The following is a 16,931-nucleotide window of genomic DNA, read 5'->3' as shown; positions in this document are numbered from 1 at the left end:
AGACACGCTGGCATGAAAGATGCACCAAGAAAGATGTTTGTCCAACCATGGTGAATGCTATTCTTTCATGGCATGTAAGATGTTTGTCCAACCATTTTCTGACCATTAAAATGAAATTTTAATCAGTAACTTTCATAGAAGAAATACAACAGTGAATCAATAAAATTCAGTGGTAAAAATAATGGATACATGGATTTCATTAGTAAAAATAATTGAAATGCAATAAAATTAGGTCAAGAATACATGGACTGATACATAGATACTGAATTATTCAGATACGACAATTCATGCATATACTGTTACGATCGAACACATAAGTACTCCCTCTGTTCTAGAATATGTTCCAGAATAAACTACATATTTTGGTTGGGCACAAAGATAAGGATTTATTTTGTTTGTGGTGTGAACGAGAGAGAAAATTGATGGCATGGAGAGAAAAGGAAAAAGCTAAGTCTTTTATTCAATTACTTCGTATCAATTTTAACTTGGGAAGGATGTGTGAAGTTTATTTTCGTACAACCCAACATAGGAGTAAAGTTTATTACAGGATAGGTGGAGTAAAAAAATCACTTTAAAAAGTACAAGATCTTGTCTGTGGCAGAAAAGGTGCCACCACAAAAGCACCTCAAAAGGTTGATGTGATGCACTAGCCCTCAAAACACTTTATAGCCTACAGAATTAATAATGGTAAAGTACGAAATCCTAGCAGCCGAAAAAATTCAAACGGCGATATTTCCATAATATGCTAATGCACCTTTACAACTACTGTGAACGGCCATCCCTTTGCATGATTAATATTAAATCATAACAAAAACTGATGAGAGAATTCCTAAACCTGAGGAAAAGCCTAGCCCTGTCCCACTACAAGAATCTTTGTCTTAATTATTCCCAAGGGAAAGAGAGATTACAAGACATTGAGGATCTTTATGGAGTCCACAATTTTCTCTTTGGAGTTTCAGAGTTTGGACTAATGTGAATCCATTTTCTTTTATTTTTATATATACCTCGTGTCACGACAATGAGCAGTGGAGGGGAATCGGGACCCCATGACTTTGGTGGTTTTGACTAGAATTTTGATTGATTATAACATGATTACTATTAAACACAGGTATCATTCACCACATGCACCAAAAACCAAAGCACCGTAAACACTGGGAAAGAACAGAACATGGATTTCAACATTGAACGATGGAGAGCATAGCCAAAGTAAATACTTACAATGGTGGAGTAGCATTTCTATGGACATTCTAAGTAACTTTCTTTGTAACAATACATATAAAATTTTACCATCAACGTCAAGTATTACTGCTTATAAAACAGGCGCTAAATTGTGTAAGATGAAATCAAACAAGAATAACTTCAAATTTTAACATATAAAAACCACAAATGTAAGATTTCACAACACAAGCACGGGTTATCAAAAACTAACATGTATCATTCACCACATGCACCAAGAACCAAAGCACTGTAAACACTAGGAAAGAACAGAACATGGATTTCAACATTGAACGATGGAGAGCATAGCCAAAGTAAATACTTATTATGGTGGAGTAGCATTTCTATGGACATTCTAAGTAACTTTCCTTGTAACAATACATATAAAATTTTACCATCAACGTCAAGTATTACTGCTTATCAAACAGGCGCTAAATCGTGTAAGATGAAATTGAACAAGAATAACCTCAAATTTTAACATATAAAAACCACATATGTAACAAAGATTTCACAACACAAGTACAGGTTATCAAAAACTAACAAATAAAAGTGAGTGAAAGAATATCCAATTAGAAATGGATGGTTAACAAGGAACAAGCCGAAATTTAATACCTGCGGTCAGGAGCATACTTCCAAAAGTTCCATAGAATATTGGACTTACCATCGTTTGCGAACATCCTTGTATGAAGTGTCCAAGTTTATTCCTTACAGATTTTCCTGAATGTAAGTGTACGTTGTGAGAACATGAAATGGAGATACGACAAATTCAAGACAGTTGATATCATAAAGTAATGAAATATTTGACTCTCACCTCGGCAGAATTATGCCTTGCACACGTATACTCCGTATCAAATTACTGTGCCTTCTAGTTCCTGTATCAAGATATTTGCACATAAACAATACTTAGCATATGAGTTAACAGTTTTCTTACGAGTTAACAGTTCTCTTATGAGTTTAAAGTTTGAGCAGTATGTACTGCAGATTTTGTAGCGTATTATACGGCTGAATAGCAGTACGTAATGGACATGGTATCATCAGCAAAAGACTGGAACTTTTTCATTATTTACAAAAAGAAGAAAATATGTCTTTTCCAAAGAAATTGGAGTTAACATTAATTATGAAAGAAACTACTCCAATTTACAACCCCCCAAAAAAATTATCATATGACCTAATGATATTTCAGGTTCACTTGGAATTATCTCAACCTTTTAAAATGTATCTACACTTACTTAATGTATCCGAACTTTTTGAAAATCTTCATGGGGAGCACTATTATAAAGGTTTAGATATTTTCAAACTCGTCTCGGTGTCTTGTTATCGTTATTTTATTATTAATAATAAAGCAACTAGTAAAGTGAATTAAGTATATAAGATAACAAATTTGGATACGCCATTATTCTAAATATTTAAGTTGCTTCAAAAATCATTACCTTATACAAGAATCTTCTTAAATGTACCACAGCTATTTAGTAAAACAAATTTTATTTTAATATACAACTAATTAAGTTATTAGGTTCTCTAAGAAATTATTTCAACAAATTTGAAGCTCTGAATTTTAATAGTTTCTCTGAGATAAGTTAAAATCAAGTTATCACAATAACCACTCCAATTTGAATTTTCCTGACATCTTTATGTATTCAAGGAAGTAATCACCTTTTCACCGGACAGCCATATGACAATGAATTCAATCCTAGTGTCCTGCTGAGATTCTATCATGGATAAATATGAAGAATAAAAAAATTAAGGACTCATTGAGATACCAAAATTAACAAAAGTTTTCTGAAATGAATTGCAATAGAACAGCAGCATGTACAAGGAAAAATAGCCCAATAAAGAACGGAAGGGTTAGAGACAATGAGTTGTCTCACTCACATGCCAAATGCAGCATAATACTAAAAGATCCTTACTTGCCTAGTGAACATGTCAAATGAAATTTGGACGAAAAAAGAAATTGGGTGAAGCATATATACTGCTTTGTGGTTAAACTGGAAAACATAGTTCCTTTTATACTAGCTAAAAACTATAGAAACTAAGCAGAAGCAAAGGAAAAAGGAAATCGTGTAGAATTTATGATCCATTTAACAATTAAGTAATCAGACACCTCATTCAGTAACTTTATCAACATTCCAAACAACAAAACAGTGGCAGATGTGAGATGTGCGATGTGCCTCACCTAGAAAGTGGGCCAAGATTTCCAAGAACTGCTGCCAGCCATCCATATAAAGGGCGATTATACTTCTCAAAGTGGGTAGTGCAACAAAATCCCCGCAATTTTGGTATATTTGTGTGGTGGAGCTCTCTGCTTCCGTAACCCGCAAGTCATAACCAGCCAATGCATGATCTTCTACTCCTCTGCAAAGGAAAATGTAAATCTATCTGTTTAATATGGTTGACTTTCCTTAAAAAGTTCAAAGAAAAGAAACAACATTTCATTCTTCCAGCAGTGAAAGGTCAGATTCTAAAAACAATTAGGATTTTAGCTAGTACTAAAGTGTTTTTTTCATAAATACTCTGTATCACCAGAGAGGCCAAGAACTATGGCCGGGTCTCTAAACAGGAATCTGTCACATAAAGAAAGAAAAAATAACAGAGAACAGCAAGTTTCGTGGAGGTCAAAATGCACATAACCCCAGGCAGACTAACATGCAAGATGAGCAAGGCAGAGTTACACAGAAAATACAAACCAGAGGAAGATATAAACTACACTAATCAGGCAAAGGTGGCGGGGGTCTAAAGTAGAAAGATATTGCTAGATACTCGGATACATATTATACCAATCATAGTAATATCAATCCTGAGGATGTTTTAAGCAGTCCACCTAGGTTTTCTTTCCTAACAATTAAAAAAAATACTAATCCAAGACAATCATCACTCAAGAATTTTCACAATAATTGGACTAAATCTCTATTTTTTAGAAAGTTGAGAAATATTTCATCACTTGTCTAGTACTTTTGAAAGTCTACAATTACCCCCAGGCTGCTCAGCCATATTAAGAGGGTTGGAGGAAAGAGAATTGCATAAAGTTAACAGGCTTTACCGCCACCATCTTTTCTCTAACTTCTTAGGAAATATAACAGTAATCATTATGCTTTAGTTTGCCCAATGACTATGCAACTGCAGGCAGACCATATCACATAAAATATCTAAAACAAGTTGAATCAACCATATCAAGAATACTCTGTTGCAGGTATGTCAATCTATGATTTAGATTTTGAGTCCTAACGTACAAGATATCACATTAATATTTGTGCCTGACTGCCTGTGGACAATAAATCCTCGCAGATATCACAGAGCTAGAAAGAGAAAATCCATATGCTTGAACTTTACCAACGGAGAAGAAATAGAAAGACTGCCTAGAAATTTCAAACACATACCCAAAGCAAAATCTATTGTTAATTTACTAATTGTATCCCACGAGGACAAAATGAAAGTGATTGGTGCATGTGAATTGGTACAGTGGTAAGCTTTTGCAGTATTTTAACAAAACCAGATAGAAAACTGCTTTCCATGCCCATTCCGAACAACGAAATAGGTAAGACTACTCCAACTATCCAAGCCCTTGCAAATGAGTTTATGGTTTCCATTTTAGAAAGTAAATAACGCATAACTTGATAGCAAAAAATTACAATGAAGCAGACTTAAACTTTGTTAAAGCCTTAAGGAATGCAAATTATTGAGCCCAGTATTTGTGTAGGTTTGTGAGTGTGTATATTCATCTTGACAAAAAGAATATGCATGGAATTATGCATTCTAATTTAAGAGTAGACCTCTTAGTGGGGCCATTACACAAAAGTGAATTCAAGTTCATCTTCAACATGTTTAAGAAGGGAAATACTAGCAAGTGGTTGAAAACAATTGCCATTTTATTATATATACCCAAGCTGAGACCTGTTGTTAATCATCACTTACCATACTTCCTCTTCCTATCATTGATTACCATCCTCCTTTTTACCTTCAGTTCTCTCCAAATATTGAAATATCATCCAATTAAAAATAAAGAGTCTCCTTCTCTAAGCATGGCTAGGATTCTATGCATGATTACTCATGCATTCCTATTAATTCTCTTCACATGTCAAATGTTTTCTGGTGAAGGGAGACATATAATAATGTCACGAAGGGGAAAATCGATCAACTATGTCAAGAGCCCCTCGTATAGAGGCATCAGAAAGTTAAGCAGCCAAATTCACAAGTCTGACCACAGTGAAAAATCACCAAAGAAAAATACTCAACAGAAGACATCTGCAGAATTTCCTCAAACTGAAATACATAAAAAGAACTTCCCCTCCTTGAAACCCACTCCCAGCTCCCAAAGAAGCAGTCACAAAGTTGATTCTCTTTGGGTAAACAAGGTAGACAGCAGTGTGCAAAAAAACTGTCTTGGTGAAAAATGCCCTGATGATTTCAGATCTACAGCACCAGGACACAGCCCTGGTGCTGGTCACTCTTTCATGACTAACACAGACAAGACCTCAACAAACCAGCAAACTAAAAGTCCTAGAATGTGGAATAGCTTAACAGCATCAGAAGATGATTTTAGACATACTACACCAGGTCACAGCCCAGGTGCTGGGCATGCTGAAGAAGACAGGGACCCAAACCTTACAACTTCAGAAGTAGAAACCACGTTTCCCCCACCACCAAGCATTACCTCATTTTTCAGTGAATCGGCACTAGTATCTACTAATGATTTTCGACCTACAACCCCTGGTGACAGTCCTGGTGCTGGTCATTTCCACAAAAATAAAATTGACGTACAGAGAACAGGATATTGTCATAGTGAAAACTGCACAGATGATTTCCGACCAACAAAACCAGGGGACAGTCCAGGAGCCGGTCATTCTTATACAGACAGAATCACATCACAACAACACAAGCACCCTGGCGTAGCACATCCCCATGCAGGAGGCAAAGATGATTACCGGCCTACTAAGCCTGGCCACAGTCCAGGTGCTGGACATGCTTTTTTAAATATGCAAGAGCCAAACCCATAAAACACTGTGGTAAGAAACTTCGAAAGATCCCAAGAAATATAGATGTAATATATGAAGTATATAATTAAGGTGTGCTGTGTAGATCATTTATCTTAAAAAATAGTTATAGAATTGCAATCTTTGAATCATCCTTTGCTCTACCTCCTACCTCGCTTCCCTTCCTTGTCCTAAACAACAAGTCATTTAATATTTTGCATGTATCTTGTTGAGGAGAACAGTAGAGATATAACTACGTATTGAAGGTTAATCCATAAAATTAAGCAAGCAACAAAATACACAAGTCAAATTCCAAACGACCTTCCCACCGTCAACAAAGAAAATGACAGATCATCATTTTTTTTGCAGCCTTGAAGAGGAAACAGAGCGTCAAGATATTGTGTCTCATCCCATACCTGGTGCTATGAACATCCAGAACGAATCTCGACAGGCAAGACATGGGGAGGTCCAGACATAAGTAACCCTAAATGTTACTAGCCAAAAGACCGTTAGGGAGAGTGGGAGACTGTAAACACGTTAATTTTTTTTGTAAATGGTTACAAATTTACTCGGAAAACCCAGGCGGAAATCAGAATAACCTTCTGACTTTTGAACAATATACTTCAGCGGAATTTTAGGTAGTGTCAGCAATCCAACAGAAGAGCAAAGCATTGTAATATTGTAGATTGAAGTAAATTTCATTCTTACTAAACATCAAGACACTTTCATAATATCGTGAAGGATAAAAACAATGTAGATCAGTTCAGTAGCCAAGTCCGCATCGGTCAACAAATGAAATATTAGTAAGGCTCTAGGAATCTTCTCAAGTTGACACTGAAATAGAGGTACACCAGATTTCAACAAAAGGAAAATGAGAGTGGAGCAGTAAAAACATTGAATTACAAAGGATTGCCGTAGTAAAAACATTGAATTACAAAGGATTGTCGGAGTAAAACATTTTACTTCTTGTTATGGCGGAGTAAGAGTTCAATTTATTCAATAGGCTCTGTGATCAAGGAAACAGTTGCATTACTGTTCCAGAAGGGTGGTACGACAAGCACCTGAACACCAAAATTACTAAAGAGTGTCCTGATGTTTTGATTTTCATGACAAAAATCTCCGAATTAATCCCTATTCCCTCTCATCTAATCATATGAAAATTGCAGGGTTATAATTCAAGAAGTATCTTGAATTTTATCCAAAAAGTGACTAAATGAATAACATTATCTCAAACAGGGTAGTTATTAGAAAACCAAAATCTCTAGCTGCTGCTTAATTCAATACTTCGCTTATCCCAGACATCCACAGCCAAAGTGCACTTGAGAATAAAAATAGAGTTAGGACAGCTACAAGAACAAATGACAAACAGGAAAGGAAAAGTAAAGTGGGAGATGAGATTAGCCAGATGGGACTAACATGCAAAGTACATCAGAAAGCATACAACGTTCATAGTCCTCCATCTATCCTAAGTTCTCTCAATACATCTTTTTGAAAGTAACCCGTGAGAAATGTTACAAGTAAAATAAAATAAAACACCTTAAAATATACTACTCACTCCATTTTCTTTTACTAGTCCTTCTTGGAATCTGACAAGGTTTTCAATGTAATATTTAAACGTAAATATCATCAAATATGTATATTATAAAAAAGTAAAAAGTTGAAATTCTGAAACTATACGTCGAGATGAATACAACAAAATTCCAATTGAATATGTTTGAGGTATACTTCATGAATATGTTGAAAAGAATTTAGAAGATTCTCATCAATTTTGAATATTGCAAGATTCCAAATAGAACTAATAAGAAAATAGAGTGAGTACATAAATTTTATTGAATAAATAGTAATCAATGATAATGCTATAAATTAAGATCAGGTACGATTTCAAGACCACGAATAATATAATGACCCGAGATCATCAAGTAATAATTCCTTTCCAAAAATTAACAAGGGTACTAACCAACGCAGCTCAAGAACCTAACAACAACAACAACAATTTAGAGCCTTAATCCCAAAGAGATAGGGTGGGCTCTCGGCAGCATGAACCTGGGAGTCTATTTCATGTGGTCATCCACAAAAATTCGGCTCTTCCATTCACTTCTATCTAATGCTACAACATCTCACAAGCCCACCTTTTCCATGTCCTTTTTAACTCCCTCTATCCAAGCCATCTTTGGCCTTCCTCTGTTCATTACCAAACCTTCCACCTTCCTTACTGGTGCATTTTCGTACACTTCGTAATAGAAAATCCAAAAACTAGAAAATGCAGCTTGACTTTATTGTTCCATCTTATGGACAGAAATTCAGAAAATCAAGTAAATTTAAACTGGCAATCTGGTGCCTATACGTCTACAAGCCTAAAATTAACAATCCCCTACACACAAAAAGCCTAAAATCAACACTTCCCTACACACACAAAAAAGGAACGAGGACCAACTGTAAGCAACTTACACCATATGATTGTAAAGATTTTGTATTTCTTAAACCTCCAAGTGACAAAAAGCATTGACCAACCTACTACTTTTTAAAAAGAGCACAGAATTGTTTATTGAGTTATGATTGTTCCACCATAATATAAACACTGAAAAATGTCCAGTAGCAACTCTTTCCAACTCTATTAATAATGAAGAATCAACACTTAAATTGAAAAGGGAAATCTATTTATATCTGAAAGTTAACGAACACCATCAGTCGATCACAATATTCAAATCTATGATAACTTTTTTATTCAAAATCTACAATTACTTGCTTAAAGTTGTTGAACGAAAATATTTCCATATGGGGGATAAAGTACATCACTTGCCATGAAAAAATTATAACATCAGAGCACCATTATCACTTGATGATTTAAAATTCCTAACCAGAAGAACGCTTGATTCAAACCACATTCAGCAAATGGGTAATACAGCTAGGTTAAATTAGCCCTGGTTACTCAATTTGCTTCGATTTGGGTCATATTCAAGAATATTTAACCCGGAAATTTGGGTTAATTTCTGTTCGGGTCAAAATCAGATTATCTTATATCAGACATAATTAAGGTTTGTTCGGGAAATTCGAATTAAGTAATCGGATACCGGGAAACATCAAATTAAACAGATTAAAAAAAGGAAATTCAATTCACAGACAAGAACAGTCAAGCAAACACTTTTTAACCACACTTTAACAAAAAAATTATAAGACGAAGAATCTCCACTAGCATCTTAATTAGTATCAAAAAAGAGCACATGGTGTGGACAGCTAACTGCGAACCTTTTCCAATTTCGAAATCAACGGTATGTATTATACTTGAAATTCCATCGCACAATTGAATAAACTACACTATTCAATTATTCATACACCAAAAAAGACTGAGCTAATTGCCACAACTGGAAACCCTAAGAGAATCACTGTGATTGCAGAAAATCGCAGACAAATCAAGAAAGATTTGTAGAAAAATTTAAGAAAATGACCTGCTGATTCTTGTCGTTGGTAGATCAGCTCTTCGCCTCTTCCACACCAATCAACAAATATTGAATATGAATTCGGAATTTTTGCAACGCGTTTTTGCAGGGGTCAATCGACATTGTCTCCCTCTTTCTGCGCTTCGAACTTCTAAGCTAGATACTCATACTCCCGTCCTTTGGCAGTTGTTGTATTGTTCCGTATTCTTGTATTCGTGGCCCGACCGATGACCCGTATTTTTTTATACTCCGTATTTATTACGGTGTATATAATTAGTGTATCGCTATTCGACGTCCTCAATCGCTAAAAACGCCATCGTATTTATGGTGAAAGGACAATTTTACCCTTCTAAAGAAAATTATCCCCTCCCCTTCACCCTTCCCCTTCACATTTTTAAACTTTTTTTTAATCGAAATTAATATATAAACAAATACATTTTTTAAACAAGAAATTCTAACAATTTTTTTTTTCAATTATATTAATTATTTTAATTAAAAAATTCAGTATTTATTCAATTCTTTTTTGACAACACTTTTTTAAATATCCGAAATAAAAAACGAAATAATAAACTAAATTTTTTTATTATTATTACATTCGTTTTTACCTGACGAGAAAAAAGATTATTTTTTAAAAAAAACAAAAGAGCCGCCCGGAATTGGCGGCTCGGACCATGGTTGGTCCACCCAGAATTTGCAACTCGAACCATGGTTGGTCCACCCGGAATTGGCGGCATTCCGGGTGGACCAACCATGGTTAGTGCTGCCGATTCCGGGTGGACCAACCATGGTTCGGGCCGCCAATTCTGGGTGGACCAACCATGGTCCGTGCCGCCAATTACGGGTGGACAAACCATGGTCCGGGCCGCCAATTCCGGGCGGCCCTTGTGTTTTTTAAAAAAATGAATTAATTTTTTTTTTAATTCATTTTTTTTCGTGCTAGATAAAAACGAATAAAAAAATAGTTTATTATTTCGTTTTTAATTTCGAATATTTTAAAAAGTGTGGCCAAAAAAAAAGAATTGAATAATTACTGAATTTCATAATTAAAATAATTAATATAATTGAAATAAAATAAAATTGTTAGAAGTATTTATTTAAAAATTGTAGTTTAAAATTTTTATTTGTTTATACATTAATTTTGATTCAGAAATTTTTAAAAAAAAAACGTGAAGGGGAAGGGTGAATGGAGATAGGGGGTAATTTTCTTTAAAAGGGTAAAAACGTCCTTTCACCATAAATACGCGGGCGTTTTTAGCGATTGAGGACGTCGAATAAAAACCCCCTATAATTATTATTTAGTCTTATTTTTTTTTATAATTAGTCTTAATTAGTCTTATTTAAAAATGGTAATACTCGGTAATAAATATTGTATTTGTATATTGGAGTTAAAATTAGCTTAAATAACTTTTATGCAATTGTTGTATTTTTAAATCGTGTTAACCTAATATCAAGCCTACGTGATTTCTAAAGAACTACCGATCAGACGACCAGTTCCATTGAAAGTCCAATCAAACAGCAAAGAACATGCCACGTACCGCTACACCAAACGTTAATATTTGTAAAGTTTCACAAAAGCTAATCAAACGCTACTTCTACCACTACGGCACTCCCCGCTATTTACAGTATTACCTTACTAAACACCCCTTATTTTACCCACTTGTCTTTTGACTAAATCAAATCATTACCTGCTACTCCAAATGCTACCGTTGAATAGGTCTTAAACTAGTTGGATTCTGCAGTTAGTTAAAACCTAATGGCTCATTTGTGCTCCTTGCGCCTTGCAGTGTATGTGCATTATTTGTTATGGTGTGATTCGTACTAATCTCATGTTGTTAAAAGGATGTTCAAGGACTATTTTATGGGTTGTGAGTCTTTTTAACTTGTGTGTCGGAGTGCAGTGTCGTTGTAGTCTGACATGGAGTTTTTAGAATAAATGAATCTAGCAAGATATATGATTGGTTTTCATTTGGTTTTGCTGGTATGATTTAGTGAGAAACTACTATAGTATATGTTCAATCCACGATTTCTAATCTAAATATAAATTTATATGAAATATGATAGACATATCATTAAAACAGAGTTTATTGATATTTTCCAATTTAAAGTTAAAGAAAAATTATCAGAAAGGACCTTTTAAAACATAAAAATTTTGACAAAGGACCTTTTTAAAAAAAAAGTTGTGACATAGGGCCCAATTCGATTTTTTGTTGTGAATAAGGACCAAAGGCTATTTCCGGAGGTCAACGTCAATTTTCCAGCGTTGACCGGCACGTGGCCTGCACATGCTCATTTTTTAACAATTTTTTTAAATGATTCCCTCCAATTCTCCCCCCCCCCCCCCCCCCCTATTTGACCCAACTACCTCGATGTTCTGTTGCTTCTCCTTCCTCTACATCATTAATGGAAATTCATTGTACCCGTCAAAATTCAATTAACAAGGGTTGTTGAAGTCGAACTTAAAGCATCTCATCATTGATTAAGGTACGAATTCTTTCTCCTCTGTCATTTTTGCTTGATTTTTACCCAAAATTGCGAACGGATATTGTCTAAAATATTAGTCCCTTTTCTCTACGTCAATGGTAAAAAGGAATAAAGACAAGGAAAGGAGGACCAACAAGGCAAGGGGAAAAAACAAACCAATCATATTCACCCTGTATAATACAAGCAGCAAAAAATTTAGCTCCAAAACCCTAATTTCAAGAGTCACAAGATTGGAGAAATTTGAGCAAAAAAATTGGGGTTTTTACTGTCACCTTGTACGAAATTGTACGAAAAGCAAAAGGGTTGCACGAATTTGGTTTATTTAAAATACAGAGAGAAAATTCGTGAATTGAAGAAGGAAGAAAATGGCGATGCAGCAGAGCCTAGAGGAGATAGAATTTATTTATTTATTTTAATCTCAGTAAGTTAGTTAGGTCAAATAAGGGGGGGATTGGAGGGAATCATTTTTTAAAAATAATTGTCAAAAAATGAACACGTGCATGCCACGCGCCGGTCAACGCCGGAAAATTGGCGTTGACTACCGGAAAATAGCCTTTGGTCCTTATTCACAACAAAAAAAAACGAATTGAGCCATATGTCACAACTTTTTTTAAAAAAGGTATTTTGTCACATTTTTTGTGTTTTAAAATGTCCTTTCTGGCAAATATTCCTAAAGTTAATGATAGATAGATTTGTTATTGTTCAATCGGTGTTTTATTTATTAAAACAACTAAGGTTCATAAACAAAATTATTATTTTTCATTCTCATTCACCACTTGTGTCAAACATAAAGTTATCTTTTCCGCCCTTCACTTTGATACTTCTTATACCCACTTAAAACTCGCACAATCGCCACATCAATCTCATTACCCCATCACTTAACACCTACCTACACCATTTACTTTATTCAGTTAGAGATGACTTTAAGACGGGCAGGGGCTGCACACCCGTACCCGCCTACAATTCTCATCCCCACCCCTTCCATCCACGATAGGAACGATACCCACCCACTCCGCCCATTCCCTGTCTTGAGAAGTACATAATCAAATCCATCCCCTCTTCACCACCCCCTCCCATGTATCCACACCAGCCTCAAACCCACCCCTATAATCAACCTTATTTTCGGTAAATAATTTTTGAATTTTAAAACTCTATTATAGAGTCTTTGCAATTCATTTGGCTGATTAGAGTAACTGAGTAAATAAACAAAATATTATAATATGTAAGTTAGTAGTAAATTTATTTTATACTCCCTCCGTCCCAGAATACTTGTACCACTTTCCTCATAAGGCTGTCCCGGAGTACTTACATTGTTTCTATAAATAACATATTTTTCTAATTTTATATTGTTTCTCTCACTTACCTATGGTCCCACTTGGCCACTTGTATTCATAACATCTAAAAAGAACATTAAATTCACCTCCACCCCCCACCACCCTCAAAAAGTTGACACATTTCTCACTAACTATGTTAAAAAATACTCAATATCAAGTACCACCTAATTAAATAATAAGTCAATTAAATTGCCTTAAACTATGTGTCGGTCAACCCGGTGCGAGTATTCCGGGATAGAGGGAGTATATTCATAATCAATTAGATGAAAGATTACTGACAGGGCAGGCCCAATAATAAGGAAACTTAATAATCTGGATGTTATTACTTTGAATACATTTGATTACGATATATTAGTCTAAATTTTAATCAACATGCCTTTAATATTTCAATCATATGAGCAAAAAATTATTACCCGTGCTCCGTATAAAAATATTACGGATTACGATAATGAGAATATGGCAATGTTAAATAGATATTCATTTACCCGATCCACCCGCAATTTTTAAAAGGATGAATATTCAAATTAAAAGGATGAAATCTGGATGACGGATGGGGTCGGATACAGATGACCTCGCTCCATCCGTTTAATATATTTTCCATCCAAATTTTAATAAAAATATTTTGCACTCCGTATTCAAGAAAATATTTTTAATTCTTGTTGCAAATTATTTTTTTCAAAGCATTTGTTGTTATTTTTTATATAAAGTAAGTTTTTATTGATGAAAATGACTATATATTAGAGTTGATGTAATCATTTTTAAAATAAACCATTCATCCCCTATCACCCGATCCACTCGTTTCATCTGCAGATGATGGATGGGTGGACGCATGTGATGGATTAAGCGGGTGAGGATGGATGCGAGTGGATCGGATTGATAAACGGGTTGCGGGTGGAACTCCACCCAATCCGAATCCGGCCCATTGCCATCATTATTTGTCTATGCGGAAAAATTTTGGCACTTCAATTAATTAGAGTAGTCCTAAACCCCTGAATGTTTTTTTTATTAGTGAGTTTTTGTTAGCGTATTAGAGTATTAAGTGATGGTGTTACATTTATAAAACCACCCCTAGATATTTTGTTTGTAAATCATTATTATGAAATAGTCTTGTGTCATACAGTTTGTAATATGAATATTATGTTTCTAGCTTGTTTCTAGGTTAAATAGTACTCGTAGTATAGTCTTACTTATTTCTCGTATAATCTATGTGATTTTTTTTCCTTTGGAACTTTAATTAATTCTTAATGTAGTTCTGTCCCTCAAATTAAATATTTTTTTATTTGTGAGTATTTTTTACCGTATAGTCTAGTGAACAATATCTTTATGGTGGTGTTAATTTATAAAATCACCACCTACATATTTCTTTTGTTAAAATATTATGAAATAGTATTGTGTCATATAGCTAGCCAGGCCCGACCTTAATGGGTGATTTGAGGGGCGACCGCCCTGGGCCACGCAGGGAAAGGGGCACCAAATCCTCAACGCGAGACTGCAAATCCTTTATGTTACAAATTCTGCACCTAAACTTTAATGTAAGTTGTTGCTCCGTTGGTTTAAATGAGTTTAAGGTGCGCAGTAATGAGATTATGTTGCGCAGTTTGCCCGTGTTAAAATCCTGTCTGCATAATTTTTTTTTTCTTCTAAATTTGTAGATGGTTTTTTTGTCGCTTTAAATCTCTAACATAATTTTTTTTTTGATATTGAGTGCATTTATAAAAATAATGGGAAAAAACATTTAGATAATTTTATTTCTATTCTCGTAAATGTTTTGGTTTTACACTCTATTTAAATATGTAAAATGTATTTGAGATATAAAAATAAGGAAATATAACATCTATAAGGGGGGGCCGTTCTTATGTTCCGCCCCAGGCACATAAAAAGTCAGGATTGGCCCTGTAGCTAGTTAAACAAATTCATTAACTAAAAATAGAAATAGTAGTATTCTAAACTAAATAAAATAAATAGAGTTCAAAACAATGTAAGTGAAAATAAACGCTCTCAATCAATCTCATCCTGATGGATAACTTCACTCACAAGTCACCTCTAGAATCCTGCTTATTAAAAATCTACTCCCCAACAATGGAAGTGCAAATGATGGATCATCATAGGGTCATTAAGGCAAATGCCATGACAAAAAACACAGCACATAATCAGCAAAAGGCTGAGTACTACAAGCTAAAACGATTCTTAAACTAATGTGCTTCATTCCAAAATGATAATTGAAACCACATGTAAAAGCCAATTAATAAACAGTTAATCACGAAGGCAAGACTCGACTCAAGACACGACTCTTGACTAATAGATTAATTAGAATAAGCATCAAACATGCCTAGAAAGAAATGTCCATTGGACAGGTGTTGGGAGCCAACCAAACACCAAAAGAAATAATAGTAACTTGTGTCAAACCATATTGACGGAATTATTTCCTGCGCATATTAGATGTGAAACAACGTCTTGCATGACTAGTAGGAGTACTTCCCATTGGTCTATTGTACTCCCCCTCATTGTTCATACTCGAGGTATCTACGTTCCAAGAGTTTTGAAAATTATTCGGGTTGCACTTTACATTTATTATTTTTTTATTGAAAGTCGACTCAAGAAACGATCAAATAAGACATTTAATAAACGAACAACCAAACAATGCTACTTTTAGAATCATTAGGAGTTGTGATTAATACATTCATGACTCAAATGAAATTACTCCTTTGTTCCTTCTCAACATAATGTTGAGTCCACGACATGCCTGTTAACATGCGGGTTGTGCACTAGGCACGAATGATTCCTAATTCAATTCACCTTGACTCTTTAATGTATACCCTACATATTAGGTTACTACAAATGAGCACACCCTCCATATGCGGTTACTGAAATTGCATACCCTCCATGTACGAGGCACGTGCGGTTACTGAATAATGCAACGAGGCACGAATAGAATTGGCTCATAAAATGCTAGACCTTATGTACAATAGCATAAATAACTTCCCTTGCATGCTAATAAACCATACATGCATAAACATACTTGAACAACACGCTTTCTATTTAGTTCAACAAACATAACCAATAATAACATGTTTGCTCACACACTCAAACATGAATCCAAAATAATCCACGTAACATGAATCACAACATATAAACATAACATGTATTCACATGATTAAATTTGGTCGCCCTAAACTTGTACGTACCTTGAATATCTAAGTAAAGGGGCCAATTTGTGATTCACTCCACTAAATTAGAAGTCTCCTCCTATCATAAAATAAATAGAACTTAATTATTATTCATGTTCATTAAATTTCCAGCAACTTTATTAAATCTTAAATCACTTGAATCAAATCATGAAAATAATAATTTTAATTAATAGTTTAAAACCCTAGCATGAAATCTATTTAATTTTATGCACAAAACCATTAAAAATCGACGCGTTAATACTTTAAACGAATCTAAATTTTGTATTAATTATCATAATTAAAATTGACATCTAATTATTTTAATTATTT

The 16,931-nt window shown here is 34.5% G+C and overlaps 1 protein-coding gene across 1 annotated transcript; it reads left to right on the top strand.

Annotated features, from left to right (window-relative positions):
• The first annotated feature begins 5,321 nt into the window (after window positions 1-5,321).
• Window positions 5,322-7,500, top strand: LOC110799045 (precursor of CEP9). The gene has a single exon (XM_056839719.1). The coding sequence runs from the start codon at window positions 5,322-5,324 to the stop codon at window positions 6,204-6,206; it is 885 nt and encodes a 294-aa protein (XP_056695697.1). The 3' UTR covers window positions 6,207-7,500.
• Window positions 7,501-16,931: the final 9,431 nt, after the last annotated feature.

This window comes from Spinacia oleracea, chromosome 3, assembly GCF_020520425.1.
Source record: "Spinacia oleracea cultivar Varoflay chromosome 3, BTI_SOV_V1, whole genome shotgun sequence".
Taxonomy (NCBI): Eukaryota; Viridiplantae; Streptophyta; class Magnoliopsida; order Caryophyllales; family Amaranthaceae; genus Spinacia; species Spinacia oleracea.
Note: the sequence above shows the minus strand (reverse complement) of the source record. Positions and strands in the feature narration are given on the sequence as shown.

Excerpts from the sequence above, each read along its gene's own strand:
- LOC110799045 (XM_056839719.1), top strand. The coding sequence starts at position 5,322 with ATGTCACGAAGGGGAAAATCGATCAACTATGTCAAGAGCCCCTCGTAT.